Source organism: Sarcophilus harrisii, chromosome 2 (assembly GCF_902635505.1).
Source record: "Sarcophilus harrisii chromosome 2, mSarHar1.11, whole genome shotgun sequence".
Taxonomy (NCBI): domain Eukaryota; kingdom Metazoa; phylum Chordata; class Mammalia; order Dasyuromorphia; family Dasyuridae; genus Sarcophilus; species Sarcophilus harrisii.
Window position 1 is genome coordinate 76,431,854 of NC_045427.1, and position 16,431 is coordinate 76,448,284.

Sequence of the window (16,431 nt, forward strand, 5' to 3'; positions counted from 1 at the left end):
AACAAGACAATAGTTCTGGGCCCCTATTAAGTATGTGCTAGAAATAGTTCTCATTCAAGATCAACACTTTCAAGATGCTCACATCTAATTTCTATTCTGTAGTCCAGGAGAAATCCCACTGTCCCATGTTAAAGCACACATTTATACTTTAAACTCAAAAATCCAGAAAGTTATCTTCAAAGACAGTTGAAATCTACTAGTTACTCTACTAGTTATTACCCGTGTGAGTGCAAAAAGAAAAGATCTTTTCCCTCTTCTAGTCCTTAAAATATACAACCTCTAAGTTCCCTTCTTGCTCTAAATACCAGGAAACCTGACTTTTTAAGCCTTTAATTTAAAAAGTATGTTCATTGAGAGAGCACTCTGGCAATGCATTAAGAATCTTATTTTTGTACATATACCAACAAGAGCAATTAATTAGTCAATAAATATTTATTAGGTGCCTACTATATGCCAGGCACTGTACTAATTATTTAGGATGCAAAAAAGATGGTAAGAAACAATTCCAACTCTCAAAGAGGTCATAGTCAGAGGAATTAACTTGTAAATATGTATAAATAAGCTATAGTCAGTCCTCAGCTTTTGTGACTATATTTGTGGAGCACCTGGTATCCTGTTAGGTGCTACACTGATTTTGTTCACCCTACCATAGAGTAAAGAGCATTGATTGCATATTTCCATAGTTTGCCTTTAAAACTCAAGTTATCCCCTAAAGTATAATGCAATTTGTTTAAACTCTCCTCCCAAGTATGTAAATTCAGTAATGTGGCTTAGTAAGAACATAAAGGTATTTGGCAAACTTAGTGTCTGAATGTCTGCAGCCATGATCAAGTTGATATATCCTTCACAATTTGCAATATTATTCACTAACTGTGAAGGACAGTATTGGAGGTGATGTTGAGACCTTGCCAATCTCAGCATCTTCCAAGAGCAGCAACTAAAGTTCCAACAACTAAGGTTCTCTTGGTTGTCAGAAGGTAACCAAGGTAGAGAAGTTTACAGCAGTATGGAATATAATACCCTCACTTCATTATCTGATAGAGTAGAAGGTAAAATTCAGGTTAAAATGTTTTTAAGTATTTTATTTGCTATATAGTATTTATGATATTATATAGATTTCATGAGTTATAGTGAATATTGTCTGAAATCAGTGGAGGTTCTTTTTTATTTTCCTTGATATGTTAGCAAAAAAAAGTCATAGAATTCTAAGGAATTATTAGTGAAAAAATGTTTTGCATGTTACCAATTTTATTTTTTGTACTGCTATTATGGATTATTTCATGGTTACTATGCTATGAAAAGTACATATTATAAGAATTCATGTTTTGTTATAAAAAATTATATGCATAAAGGTATATTTTCAGCAATCTCTAGCAAAAAATTACAGGTTTGGGTGGTCACAGGAACCCAATTCTCTATTTCCCATAGGTTCAATGAATTAGTATTCATATTTTTTTTTTACTTTATACTGTTTTCTTGGAATGCTACCCCTGTGAAAGTTGAGGGCTAACTGTATATATAAGAAAATTTTGAAATAATCAACAAGAATTAGAAAGCAATGAGAAACTAGAATGGTGAAGGGTTTTGAGAGCAGATCATAATCTCATGTGGTTGGAGAAAGGAACTGGGAATGTTTATTCTGGAGAAGTGATGATTCAGGGAGACATGTTGAATGGGTATGACATGAAAAAGAATTAGATTTACTCTGTGCTCAAAGTGAAGTAACAAAGGGACAGATCCAGACTTGATGTCAGGAAAGACTTTCTAACAAGTTGAGCTATTTTGAAGTGAAATGTGCAACCTTGGGAGGCAGTGGTTCCACCTCAGTGGAGGTAAGTTGTAGATACATTGTAATGAGGATTCCTTTTTTGGGTGTGGATTAGACTGTTCCATCTCAAATATTCTATAATCCTGTGAGAATAATCCTAGTTGTCAAAAGCAGAAGGAACAAATAAAATGGAAATTTGAGCAAAAGAGAAAACTATGGAGAAAATTCTGGGAAGACAGCAAAGTAGGTCAGAAAATTCCAAATTTTCCAGATTTCCCCTACAAATGAGACAAAATTGTGCCTCAGAACAAATATAGAATGGTTAAAAACAAATAAGAGTTGAGGCAAAACAATCGTTTTCTGGGGACAATTAGAAAAAAATCTGAGGAAAGATACCAGACTGAGGTTTGGCCCTAGTGAAGTGTAAATATATGAAGGCTAGTTCCAATGAAAAACCAAGCAGGGAGCCCTGAGACAAGCTAGGTTAGAAGATAGTCTTTGCCCCAACCACAGGAACTTTCACTTCCTAAGTCTTTGTGGGGAGCAAGAGGGTCTGAGTTGGGGAAATTGAGGGAACCTCTGCTGATAAGGAATGCCAGGTGTAGCTGTATTGCTGAGAACCTGGGTGAGAAGAAACTAGCACACCCTTGGGTGCATAGTAGCAGTGAGACAGCTGGTTGGGATTTTGCTGGTTGCAACATTTACAGGAGGGTGAAGTTCTGTGTGTCTGGTTCTAGACCAGAGTGTAGAACTAAAGGAATACCTGAAGTCAGAGACATCATCACCCCCACCCCAGGATTAGAGATGATTATACTAACAAGCTCTTTTTTAAAAAAATAAGAAGGCAAAGAAGAAAGATCCCAACTATAGAAAGTTATTGTGCGAATAGGGAAGACAAAGGTTCATCTTCAAAGAAAGATTAGTATCTTAAAATTTAAAAAAAAAAACTTCTCCAGTCCCAAAGAGTAATGTCAAATGGTTGCTTACAAAAAAAAATTCATAGAAGAATTTTTAAAAGACATTAAAAATCAAATGAAAGAGATTGATGAAAAAAAAAAAAACCAACAAATAAGAACAATCCAAGAAAAATAAGATTATGAAAAGAAAGTAAATCAACAACTAGAAAAGGAGTCCAGAATCTTAAGGAAGAAAATGACTCTTTGAAAACTAGAGTATGGCAAGGAGAAGCTATAAAACACAGAGAAATAATAAAACAAAATATAAAGAATAAAAAAATAAAAGAGAACATGAAGCATCTCATAAGAAAAACAACAGATCTGGAGAACAGATCACAAAGAGAAAACATAAGAATAACCAAACTGCCTAAAAGCTACAACCCAAAAAAAAAAAAAAAAAAAAAAAGAATCTTGATAAAATAATGCAAGAAAGAATTAAAGAAAATTATTCTACACTGTTAGAACAAGAGAAGAAAGCAGACATAAAAGGATTCTATTGGATTCACCAATAATACCTGAAAGATATTTTACAAGAAAACCCATAGGAACTTCATAGCTAAATTCCACAAGCCCAGATCAAGAAAAAAATATTACAAGGAACAAGATAAAAATATAACTGAACCACAATTAAAATCATACAAGACCTAACAGTGGTTACATTAAAAGACTGTAGATCTTGGAACACTATATATCCAGGAGCCAAATATAGGGTTGTGTCAGAAAATATCATACCTAACAAAATTAAGCATAATCCTGAATGGGAGGGGGAAAAGAACATTCAATGAAGGGTATCAGATTTTCAGAATTTTATAGCAAAAAAAACGTGAACTTAATAAAAAAATATATACTTAAGTATAATATATATATATTAAGTATATATATATATATATATATAAACACACGCACACACACACACACACACATGCCACACAGTACATATTTATGTTTATACATACATACACATAAATATATGCATATACACACATAAATACATAGATATCTATAATCATACACATATATGTATACATATATACATATACATATACACATTCATATTCATCTATGTAAGATTGTACTACACTTGTTTGTCCTCTAAAGCAATATTAAATTATATTTATAATTATAAAATATATTTATATTATATATATTGCAAAAATTTCATCATAATTCATCATATAATATAAAACAATAAATTTCCATCTCAAGAAAGCTTGTATAACAAATATTACACGTTATATTCAGAACTGTCCATCTTTTTCTTTGCTTCTTTGTAGGTTTCTGATTTTCTCTTCTGTGTGTATTTTACTTTATTCTTTTTCTCCCTTTACTATCACCCTCTTACTTCTCCCAAGCAAGCTTAAGTATATTAAGTATACTTAATATTAAGTACTCAATCCAGAGCACTGAACAAAGAGAGATGAAACAACTTGGGGGTTTGAGAATGTTCTTACTTCAGTTTGTATATGGCTGGTAAAGTACAAACAAACATTTCAAGTTTCTTATGACCCAAAAGGCATGCTTTGTCCCTTAACTTACCAAACCAAACAGCATTGGCTATATCCCATGGCTCTATCCCAAGAAACCTAGCCTATATATGGCCTACCTCCAAAAGGAAGAGATCAAATCTCTGGCAATTCTAGCTCATTCTCACAGCATGAAATGTTGAGATTTCATCACTGCCAATATATTGTAATATATAGTATATTTCATTTCAATAATACTCATTAATCATCTTACTCATTTGTAACTCATTGTACTACATGTCATGATATCCAACACTGTTTCTAGCAAGAGAAGTAAGAAAAACATAAATATCTACAAATTATATCAATGAGGTAGCAAGGAGACATAATGTTGGATCTGGAATTAGGAAGAACTGAATTAAAATCTGCCTCAGAATTTACTAACTGTGTCATTCTGAGCAAGTCACTTAACCTCAATCTGCCTGATTCTTCACCTGTAAAATAAATATGTTAACAATATCGACTACCCTGGGTTGTTACAAAAATACAATCAAACAATATTTGTAAAGTGATTTACAAATACTATATAAATGCTAGCTATTATCAAAATTACAATGAATATGTAAAAATTAATTGTAATCTTTTCCATATTGCCTCCACATATGGCTACCCTCAAATAGGTTTATATCATTAAGGAATAATAATGATAAAAATAGACTTAAATTAACATACTATAACACAATGAGTTTAAATGGATATGTAACTTGAATATTAAAGATCATACCATAAAAATATTAAAAGAAAAGCAGATCACATCTATTTCATAACAATGGGTAGGAAATGAAAAAGTTTAAAGTTTAGAAATAATTACTAAAGATAAAAAAGGTAATTTTGATTACATGAAATTGAAAAGCTTCTGCACAAACAAAATTAATACCCTTCCACTAAAAAGGAAAACAGTTGAATGGGAAAAGAAAATCTTGGTATCAAATTTCTCATATAAAAAATTGATTACAAGATTTATAGACAACTAATAAAGACACATAAGATCGAAAGTTATTCTCCACTAGATAAAGAACCAGAGGATATGAACAAACATTTCTCAAAAGTTTTCTGCAAACTATCAATAACCATATGAAAGAATGGTCCAAATCATTTCTAATAAAAAAAAAAAGCAAAACAACAATCGAGGTTTGATGCCTTGAAATTTGACACAGTCTCATATCATACTTCATAACAGACCCCAACACAGACTATTGTATCAATTTTATAACTGCTTAATAAAGATGTTCTTGCTTCCAGTTTTAGTCAAGTCTTTTATTTCTTGATATTTCCCCTTTCTGATTCTTATGAGTTACTAAAACAGCAAAGTAAGGGATGGAGAGCATTCTTAGACTTGGGGAACGATGAGGGGAAAATGGAATAGGAAATGGGAAAGAGCATCAGAAACCTGTGAAAATATTCCCCTTGCATCTATGTAAATACAATGATTCATTTTGCTATTCCAGAAACAGCCTAAATGTGTTTATAATAAATGTGCCTACAATAAATATGCCTGCTATGTCTGAAGCTGTTTTCATTTTTTCCGATACAATGTGATTAATTGTACTACCTAGTTGTTACAATAGAAACCATCATAAATTTTGATGTGATGAAATTTTTGCAAAGACCTACACCCCCTTCTCTGCCTGCCCCCCAATAAGTGATTTTTAAAAAGAAAATAGAATTTTCCCATGGAAATATTTTCTTTCTCTTTTCCTAAATGAGCAACCATTCATAATGACACCACTATATGGCCAAGGAAAGGCTATTAAATAACCACTACCAAATTCCCATAACAAACTATCCGGAAGAAAAAAAGAACAAGCATTCTCTTAAGTGAATTTGTAGTTTTATTTCTTGGGTGGAGAGGGGAGAGCAGCAAAATAAGTTTCCCCAAGTGTCAGTGACCTCAAGCAGTCAACTCTTTATTTCATAATTCCTCTTCTTGTTTTTCACTGTAATATGAACTACCGGCCAAAAGAGATGGACTCTCTCTTTGCTGTACAACTTTAGCTGACAGATTCAAAGCCAATCTGGAAGGTCAGAGAGTAAATATACCTGAAATTAGGAAGTTTCTGATGAAAAGTAAACATTGGTAGGGAATGGGTTGTGGAAAAATTTTCAGATTTCAACACCCTTCAGATAAATTCTTCCCACGCTATGCTTCCAGATACTAACTTCATTTTAATTTGTCCTGCCCTCTAAAAGTGGACTGAAGAATGAACAAAATATGAATTCTTTGTGGGGGTAGAGGTAATGTTTGACATTTAAAAAGTATTCCTTTTTCTGTAAAATATATTACAATCTCAATGTGACTCCCCAAATTTCATTTTTAATAACCATTTTGTTGGGTTAGTTGTTAATGAGATTTAATTTCTAAGGATAATTCTGACAAGTTTAATATATTAATTAAGAATTTGCATGAAAGCTGACTAAAGCAAACAGAAAGATTGAGTAGTATAAAAGAGATAATGACTGGACAAAATATTTGGGACACACATTTGTTAATCATTTATATACTGTAATTGAAAAAGTTCGTGTGCATCTTGGTGAGATGTAATAGCTTTATCTAATGACACAAAATTGACAATTGTTAAAAAAAACTTTTATTTAATATTTTGGTAATAGCATTCCATGATTACAGCATTCTAAATCCTTAAGCATGGGTGTGGGGGGGGGAAATCCTCAAATAATTAAAGAGATGATTTTACAGAGGCATATATGCATATATATGTGCATACATGTATTATATATATATATAATCTGTACTGCATTCATGCTGCATATCATAAAAATGAATATGCATCACTTTCAGCTACAACTCTATTCTGTGGTAAAGCTTATTTTAAAAAGTCCAAAGATAACAGAGGCTATATAACAAGGGACCCTCACATAGTGGTCTCATAATTGTAAAAATACATTAAAAAGCATATTTTATATAATTAAGTGATCTAATATAGATCTAACATGAAAATATTAACTTTGTAAAATAATTTCACAGATGAAGGCTAAGTTCTGGGGTATGAAAATTTTTCTGTAATCCACAAAACAATCCTGAGACATTTTCTTTGGAATATTTTTAAGACATCTTACAAAGTCCACGCCTCAAAAAAAAAAAAAAAAGCCACTTGTTTTATGAACATGTTTTAACTGAAGTGACTATCTGGAACAGATCTTCTGCTTTTATAGATGATTTACAAATATTCTGTGTGGAATTATATAGACCAAAAATGAAATGAGATGAAATAATTATGCAATTTAGCCACCAAACTGGAAAGTTCAAACCACAAAGTATATTTTTTTGGTGGTCAAAAAGAGTGGAAAGAAAAGAGAATGGTCAGTTGTTTACATTAATTGATGTGTCTAAATATCTTACTACCAAGTATCTATTTTACTTATATTAAATAAACATGGTTTTATTATCAAGTAATATTGGGATCTATATACAGAGAAATTAATTAAGGTATAGTCAAATGTTTCAGTTAGTAACTCATCCAGATATGCCCAATTTTGCCACAATACTCCTGGAAAGTCCAAGTGGAAGACTTGGCAATAGAATAAAATTTCTGGTCCCATTTTAATATTAGATTATTTTTATAAAGGCAGTAATATATATATATATATATATATATATTCTTGGTCTCACCAGTGACTTTTGAACAACCTTTCTAAAGAAAAATTGTATGAAAAAATGAGTATGCCAATTTTCATTATTAAAATTTCAAAACTTATTGTCTTTGTAAAGATCATAAATTCTCACTTGTAACTGGCACTTTAGGTATTCTTTTTCTGAATTTATGTGCTTCAAGCAAAAGTAATTTAACATGGATGGCAAAAATATTTGAATTATTCATCTTTCTTCCAGTTCGCTCTCTCAAACACACACTATAACAGCCTGTAATTCTATCAAAAGTAACTTCCAAAGAAGTACATACAATTTCTTTTTTAGTTTTGTATTAAATAAACAGTGAGCTTTTAGGCAAATGTTTTATAATTTTGGAAGTAACTATAAAATCATAATTTTGCTTATCAGCTTAAAAATTTTAAGATTAATTCTTTCTTAAGCTAAATACACATATAAGTGATAATATCTCTCCTTCACAACAATTGCATATTGAGTAGGCTATCTTAAAGAGTCATTTATTATTCATATTAATGATGCCAATTGGAAATCAAAGCTTCCTCAAATTTGGATCACCTGTTTTCTAATTCCATGCATTATGGTATGTGGCTGTTGTCATTGACAGTATTTCATGTAATTGTTATTAAAATATAATTTGAATTATGAAAGGAGATAATTATAGGAAATATCCATATGGATATCCATACAAGACAACAAAACGTCTGGATCAATATTCCAAATGTTTTGTCTATAGGATATCAAAGAATATCCGGGTAACTACTTTCATCATTCATCCAAATTTTTTAACATCACATTTAAAGCACCTAAATTTCCCCATCTTTCCTCAACCAAAGGACCAAATTGTTATTAATTTCAATTAAAAATTTAGATCCTGAAAAAAAGACTTCAGAGTCATATTAAAATGTGAAAAATGTTGAAAGTTATTTAGACACAAAACAATTTTAATTAACTTGGCTTGGGGAAAGAATAATGAAAACAATTTGAAACTTTTTAAAAAGTGTTTTAGATGAGAATTTTTCATCCTTTAGATGTGATACTTTCAACAGATGTGATAATTTAAATAGGTAATTTGCTATCTTAGTAAACAAGCAAATAACTACTCCATTTGTAAATGTGTGTGAACATGTGTGCCTGTGTATGTGAGTATGCTCAACAACATCTGAGAGGACTGAATGCATTTCTACATTAAGAGATAACTAATTTAGTTATTCACTATCTAAAATAACTTCTTTTCAATAATGCTATTTTTATTTATAATGAATAGTTATGCATACTGCATGTTCTGTGCAGTTTGTGATAAACTAACCTTATTTATCCTTTCAAAACTCTCTGCCATATATTTGAATTTTAGTTGTGCCTGCAAGCAAATTCATAATTTTACCCATATTTATAAATATTGAATTTCGGAAACCAGAAGGCAAGTATCTAGTTTGGAATATTACAGATTGCATTTCAGAATTCATTCTGAAACACTAAAACTCACGATTAGTTCAATTCCCTCCCCACCATTTTTGCATGAGTCATTTTATATCATACATAATATCACTTTTCAAACCATGCTGAGAGCTAATTTGGTCAAAGATAAAATATATTCTTTAAGCATCTGGGCCTTTTTGAAGAGGAATCTTTAATAACTTTGTTGAAAGGCTTAGAAGATAAAGAATAAGCCAGCAGAGTCTTTATTGATCCTTTTTGGGCCTCATTCTCTCAAAGTACTATACTTGGATTTGAATGTTCAGTAATATACCTCATGACTCTGTGGCATTGCTGTTTTCTTCACAACAAAATTCTACATAAAGTAGTTGCCTTCTTGGAACTTACTCAAGATTTGGGATTTTTTTTTTTTAACTTATAAAAACTATTTCAACAAATAGTCCAAAAGGACAGTGTTATAGTAAAGTTATAGTATATTTCTAAGTTTTTCTTCCTCTTTTAGTCTATAATCATAAAATCTTGCAAGTTACTTTTGTAGTTTCATTAACTATTTTGTCAAATGCATTGGCTCACCAGGATCCAGGTGAACCACATCATCAGGCACTTAAGAAATACTTATTGGTGAGTTCTCATCCAAAAGGCTCACATGAGCAAGTGTTTGTAGCAGAAAGAAACTAACGGGTACTGATAGTTGCATTTGTTTTTCTAATTAGTAGTTCTTTTAGCTACTCACTGGTTGTCTTCGGTTTGTAGTCTTTGAACAGTATTATCAAGTAGTTCCATTGATTCTCTCAGTGTGACATTAATTGTGAATGATTGTGGTTTAATGGTTAACCCATAACTAAAATTCATTTTTCGGTCCTCATCTGGATTGGCAAGGAAATTGCACTGGTGGGCCAAAATGGCAATAAAGAGAAATAGCTGTACTTTGGACAGCTCTTCCCCAATGCACCTGCGTTTACCCACAGAGAAAATCATGACCCCACTAGCCATGTCTTTGTCAATGAATCCTTTGTTGTCTAGAAATCGGGCAGGATTGAAGTCTTCTGGGTTCTGCCATTTCACTGGGTCATGATTAACTGACCATTGGTTGACAAATACCACTGTATCTTTGGGAATGTGATAGCCCATGATAGAAGTGTCAACAGTGGTGGCGTGTGGAATGGTGACAGGTACAAAGCTACTGAAGCGCATAGCTTCGTATAGAAAAGCCATGACATAGGGAAGATGAGGCTGATCATCCAAGCAGGGCAGTCGATCTCGACCCACAACTCTATCCAATTCTTCTTGTACCTGAGCCTGTACTTCAGGATATCTGTTTTTAAAAATGAAAGTGGAGAAAACCATTAGGGAAAGTAGTTTCTATTGCATCAAGGAAAATATGGTTATTTAAAAATGACATCTTAGAAGTCTTCTAACTTTATGTTAAAGACCTATGCCATGTAATTTTTCTCTACTCTCTTATTAAATGAGAGTTGTTTTTTAAAACCTTGTATAATGATGCTTGGTACATTCTCCCAGCCCTCACTCCCAGGCTCTATATTGTTTTAAATGGATACCAAAATGATAGCATTTCTTTTACAATTTTTTTAAAATGATAGCACTTCTTAATTTTAACTGTTTGGCTGAAGAATAGTTTATAGGTTAAGTTTATAAATTAAGTTTATAAAAAGAGATAGACAAATGTGAAATGGCATGATGATTTGGAAGAAATGGCAATGAAAATCCACTCACTAGGCATTTTTCTTATCCTTTCCTTAAATTTTCTCCAGAAATTTTCTATCGATAAATTTCCAGCTTTGATTTCACTTATAGAAAGTTATTAGGCACCATCTGAAGGGTATTGAAAACTGAAATTTAAAATATATACAAGATTTTTAAAAATGTAATTGTAATTCTAAACTTTTTCATTAATAATTGATGTAAACTTTAACCTAGTGTTACACTCTCATTTAACACGAAATTTGACACTCATTTAACGTTTTTGCTTGTGGTTGTCACAGTTCTAGCAGTCCTGATTTTCTGTGAATAATCTCACAGAAATTATAAGCAATATTCCTTCCATAATAAATTGTCGCGATTGTGATTCTTGTATTCATTAGATTTTATAGACTATTATATGTGTATGTATATATATATATATATATATAGTCTGCTCTAAAAGGATCTCATAGTCTAAATTTTCCTTTGCTTCTTCAAATCACGTGATCACGCTAAGAAAGAAAGGAAACTTGGGCACAATCCCATATAGCCTGTTCCTGCCGTACCTGCGTAGTAGAGAGCTTCCTCTCCACCTGGTAAACCTATTGCCCCAGGCCGCCTCTGGATTTTACAAGTCCTCTCCCCATCCCTATTTATTTTCTGAGACACTCACAGCTTTCTCTTTCCTTCCTTTCTAATAAGACCTTGTGTTTCTGGCTCCATGCCCAAAGCTTCCGTGCTAGCTAATCATGATCTGGGCCACAACCAAGGCTCGCGGCAGGGGGAGGTGGGGCGGTCCGGCTTGGAGATTGCTTTGCTTCATTCCGTTTACTTTCCTTGGGAAACAAAGCCCTAAATCGTCTGCTAGGTTTGATTGCCAGCGCCAGCCTCAGCTCCGCACTGCTGACTAAGCTAAGCCCCACCGCGCCTAATGGGCTGCTGTGTTTATTTAACGTATTTAATGCATTACACTTTCCACTGAGGAATTGGGAGGAGAGATGGAGGAAAAGGGAGGAGGGGAGGAGGAGAAAAGAGAGGAGGAACCGTCTTTTAGAGTTTTTCCTATAACTTAGAGGGAGGGACTAGGCAGGATTCTCAATGCTTTTCAAAGGCCCGTTTGTCTAAAAGTGGTTCACACTGATTTGCCTCCACACCTTTTTCCAGCTTCGAGACTTCTCTAACTTCCATAACTATGGAAGGCTTCAATGGGTCAAAAATGAAGGGGGCACAACTCTGCAAAATACGCTGCGTCGGTGTGGCTGGAGTCATAGAATGGTCGGCAAAGGCCCCTGATTTCTTTTTGGACGCAGCTCTTGAGCCCAGAACAGAGGGAAGAGTAGAGAAAACTGGAGACAGCTGGGAAACTTCAGAGAGACGAAGATCTAAATCTGTGCCAGGGCCCAGCCCCCTCCTTTTCAGGTAAGACTAGCCTTACCTTGTGAATAAGATGAGAAGCCACTGTAGTGCCGTGGAAAGCGTGTCCTGACTGGCCCCGAAAATATCTGTGACCGTGGCCGGCACGTAGTCTGTGTCCAGGCGCAGCCCAGACGTAGTTTTTCCAGTACTCTCCTCCTCCTTCCCCACCGTGTGAATGAAGGCATCCATCATGTCCCGGGGAGGAGCCCCGGGCTTCAGGCTGCTCCTGTGCTTCAGGAACTTGTCTAGCACGAAACTATAGAAGTCGTGATTGATTTTCTGGAAGTCGCGGTAGGCGGTGCGCACAGGGTTGGGGAAGCGCTGGAGCCAGGGCAGAACGTCTACCAGGCTGCCCGCCCCCACCGTGCGGCCGAACCGCTCGTTGTGGCTCAGCAACTCGCGGAACTCTTCATCACTGTGGCTGTAGCGGCAGCCGAAGCACACGGCACTCATCACGTTGGCCACGGCCACCACGGCGAGAGGACCCGGGTTCAGAAAAGCGCCTCCAGCGCTACCTTGCACTAACAGCCTCACCAGCTCCCGCGCCTCACTCAGCACATGTTGCTCCAGGACCCGGCGGCTGCGGACGTGTCCCGTGGAGAAGGCACGGACGGTGCCGTGGGCCACCCGTCTCTGCATTTTCCAGATCTCGGAGTATTTGCTGAAAGCCAGGCTACGGCCGTTGGACACCACATGGAAAGAGGGGAATGGCGGCCGGCTGGCGAAGGTGGACCCCTGCTGTACCAAGGCCTGGCGGATGGCGCGCTCGCCGTTCAGCACTACCACTGGGCAGTTACCCAAACGGATTTGGAAGACGTCTCCGTAGCGGCGAGCCAAACGAGTAAAGGAGAGGTGCGGGTTGTTGCCCACCTCCACAGCGTTCCCGATCAGGGGCCACTGGAATGGGCCAGGGGGGCTGCAGCCAGCCCCGGGGAGCCGACGACAACGCCGTAGAATACACTGGCTCAAGTGGACAGCGACCAGCACGGAAAGGAAGAGCAGGAGAGTGGTCTGCTGGGTAGACAGAAGGCCGGGAATCCAGGCTTCTGCACTATTTCGGCTTGTGGCCATGCTGTGGAGGCAAGATTCATGAGCATCGAGGGCTATTGGGAGGGAGAGAGAGGGGATGATTTGATGTCAGGAGAGAAAGCAGCTTAGAGAATCTAGTAGAGTTAAGTTAGAAAGACCGACTCACACCTAATGCAAACAACTGTAACTTAAAGGCAAGGAAGAAGCTGTGAATTCTTTGGTCAGAACAGAGTGGACTCCGATTCCTTAACACATATTCTGCTAAAGATGCTTCTGGTTCTGTTTGTGGAAAGACGCTGAATTCCATCAGCATCTACCCTGCAGAGTACTTCTTCCCACCGCTCTCCCCATCTCCTTCCATTAGCGCCCTCTTTACTAATAGATTAAGAAGGGGCAGGTGTGGCTTCTGAGAAAGCCCAAAACAAAGCAGTATAACGGTCCTTCCGGTGAGAAGAAAGCCCCGAAGGGTATTTGGGTACGAAGTGCCCCTCTTCCCTACTTGCCAATTGGTGCATTCCCTAATCCTCCCTCCACCCCTCACACACCCACCTGCAAAAACTGGTAAAACGGGGAGGTGAGGGCATCCCAGACTTCTCAAAAATACTGACCTGTGGGTAGGCGCTGCTTCCAGCAATATCTGATGAATAGGGAGCTGAGGAATCGAGCGTAGCTGTGGATACAACGAAAGTTTAGCTGCGTCGAAGAGGGACCTATATCAGACTGTAATTGACAGTCCCATTCTAGCATGGATGGATCTCAAAGGCTCCCCCAGCGAAGAGTATATCTGTTTTCACCTGCTCCACGGAGTTAGAAATTCATCCCCAGCTCAGCCCAAGTGGCGAAATGGGAGTATTTGGAGTAACTTCAGGTGAAGGGAAGTTATAAAAAGTTAGTTACCTTCCACCCCGGGACAGGAAGAATGCTAGGATTTTCTAGCTGCGCTAGAGGTGGTTTGGGAGCACGGATGCCAGAGTCAGCGCCTACTCCTAGCTGGCAGAGATGATGTGAAATAAATTTGCTACTTGCAAACTGAACCAGCCCGTACTTTGAAAATGAGGCATCCCATTTCTACGGGTTTTAAAGACTCCGAAAGGGAGGAGGGATGGAAGGAGGGAGTGGGAGCCGGTCCGAGCATCAGCAAACAGACTGGACCTGGAAAGGGCGGGGCAGTACTGGCAGGAGGAGGGGCCTTTAAGAGTGGCACCCGCGTGAGTCTAAGACCTCAGTCCCCAGAGGCAAATGCGGTGGAAGAATCAGACCCCATTTGTGGTACAACCGAAAACAGATTCATTTGAGTAACGAGTAAATTTACCCCCAGATTGCATTTGGTGTGTTTTCTTTGCAATAAGATGCAGTCACCCCTAAAATAAAGTATACGTTAGTTCTCAAGCCTCGGATTTCTAGTTTCCACTTAGAGCTGAATCTCAGCAACAAAATGAGCCTCGTCACCCCAAAGCCCATCACCTTTCCCCAGGGTCATTTCTCCCATGGGCGGGTTTTAATGCAAACATTCAAGCTTTGCATTGCTTTATACCTATCTATTCTCGGCCTTTCTGGGATCTTTCCCCCTCCTTGCTCCGGAGTTACAGAGAAGGAAACTTCCTTCATCAATTGCTGATGTGCAGCTGCTCTGTGCCCTACTGTTTTAGAGTGGCCTGGGGCTACTGAGAAATTAAGTGACTGGTCCAGGGTGATCCTATACCAATCACTCAGGATTTCAACCTCAACCCAGATCTTCTCGAGTCTAGCCAATTAATCTCTACCATCCTCGTTTTCCTCCTGTGTTAAACGAAGGGCTTGGGGTTAGTGGCTTCTAAGATCACTTCCAACTCTAAACCTATAATCCAATCCTATGATTCGGTGGTTCTTGATGCCCCTCTTATTTTTATTTTCTGGGTCATCCGTCCAATTTATCCCCAACCCCAGACTCCGCCTGGTAAAAGTGATGTGAGCCTGCGAAGCTTTTAAATAACTTGTAAACTAAAGAAACGACTGAGCCCTTTGTAGCTGCTGTTTCCTTCTCTTTTCTTTCCCACATTTTGCTATCTGTGTCCGTCTGTCTAATCTATCTGCTAGCTGCTATCTATTTATTTATTTAAATTATCCCCCTTCCCACACCTTTTAGGGGAAGCGAGGTTGTCCAGCGGATGCAGCTCCGGGCCTAAATTGGCTAAATTAAACTAAAAATTGGCCTCAGACACATACAAGCTCTATGGCGTTGGGCAAGTCACCTGACCTTTACCTCATTTTCCTCATTTGTAAATCGGGGTCAGTATCTTATTTCCAGGCTGCTGTGAGGGTAAAATGAGATATTTGTAAAGTTCTTATGACAAAGTAGGCGCTTATGTAAATACATATTCCCTACCTTTATATTTTTTAAAAAAAAATTTCCCTATGAACTTCACAAATAACCACAAACAGTTCAACATACAAAGAACGAGGACTGCATCAGAAAGTGTGAACTATAGTTTTAAAAACGCTTCTTGTGTGTTTTGATTTTTTTTAGCATATTGACTACCCTTAAATTTCTCAGGCACACTTCCAAAGCATAAAAGAGATAGGATTTCAGGTATCTTCCACCTAGGGTTCTTGAATAAACAATCGTAGTCATAATCACAGATGTCCAGCAGACGGCGAAGAGACGCGTCAGCCGGGCGGCCCGGCTCTTTCTGTGGACACTCAATGCCGGAATCTGCCCGCAGATGCTCAGTCAGGCCAAACGCGCGCGCGCTCGCTCGCTCGCTCCCTGCGTAACCGCGGCAGGCTCTGGCCACGGGCTCGATCTTCCTTTACTCTTCTCAGTCCGCTTCGCCTTACTGGGTTTGTCTGGGCAGAGCAGCCCCTAAAGGAGGATCTACCCGGGGGAGCGGGCCCTGCAAGGAGGGGGGGGGGGGGGCGAGACGGGCCGGCTGGCGTCCCTTGGTGGCACTGAGTGAGCCGCGCGGAAGGAAAAAGAAAGACAAACAAAACAGTCTGTCT

The 16,431-nt window shown here is 37.3% G+C and overlaps 1 protein-coding gene across 4 annotated transcripts; it reads right to left on the minus strand.

Annotated features, from left to right (window-relative positions):
• Positions 1–6,817: 6,817 nt before the first annotated feature.
• Positions 6,818–14,800, minus strand: LOC100935353 (cytochrome P450 1B1). Of its 4 annotated transcripts, none has more exons than XM_012540269.2 (4): positions 14,350–14,797; positions 14,061–14,122; positions 12,443–13,495; positions 6,818–10,621 (listed from the first exon to the last, which is right to left on the minus strand). In XM_012540269.2, exons 3-4 carry the CDS (start codon positions 13,492–13,494, stop codon positions 10,036–10,038), a joined length of 1,638 nt encoding a protein of 545 aa, XP_012395723.2. In that variant the 5' UTR covers position 13,495; positions 14,061–14,122; positions 14,350–14,797; the 3' UTR covers positions 6,818–10,035. The 4 variants fall into 4 exon arrangements, with proteins under 4 accessions (XP_012395723.2, XP_031806218.1, XP_031806217.1 ...); XM_031950358.1 differs by having other exon boundaries at positions 12,443–13,526; XM_031950357.1 differs by having other exon boundaries at positions 12,443–13,526; positions 14,061–14,800.
• Positions 14,801–16,431: the final 1,631 nt, after the last annotated feature.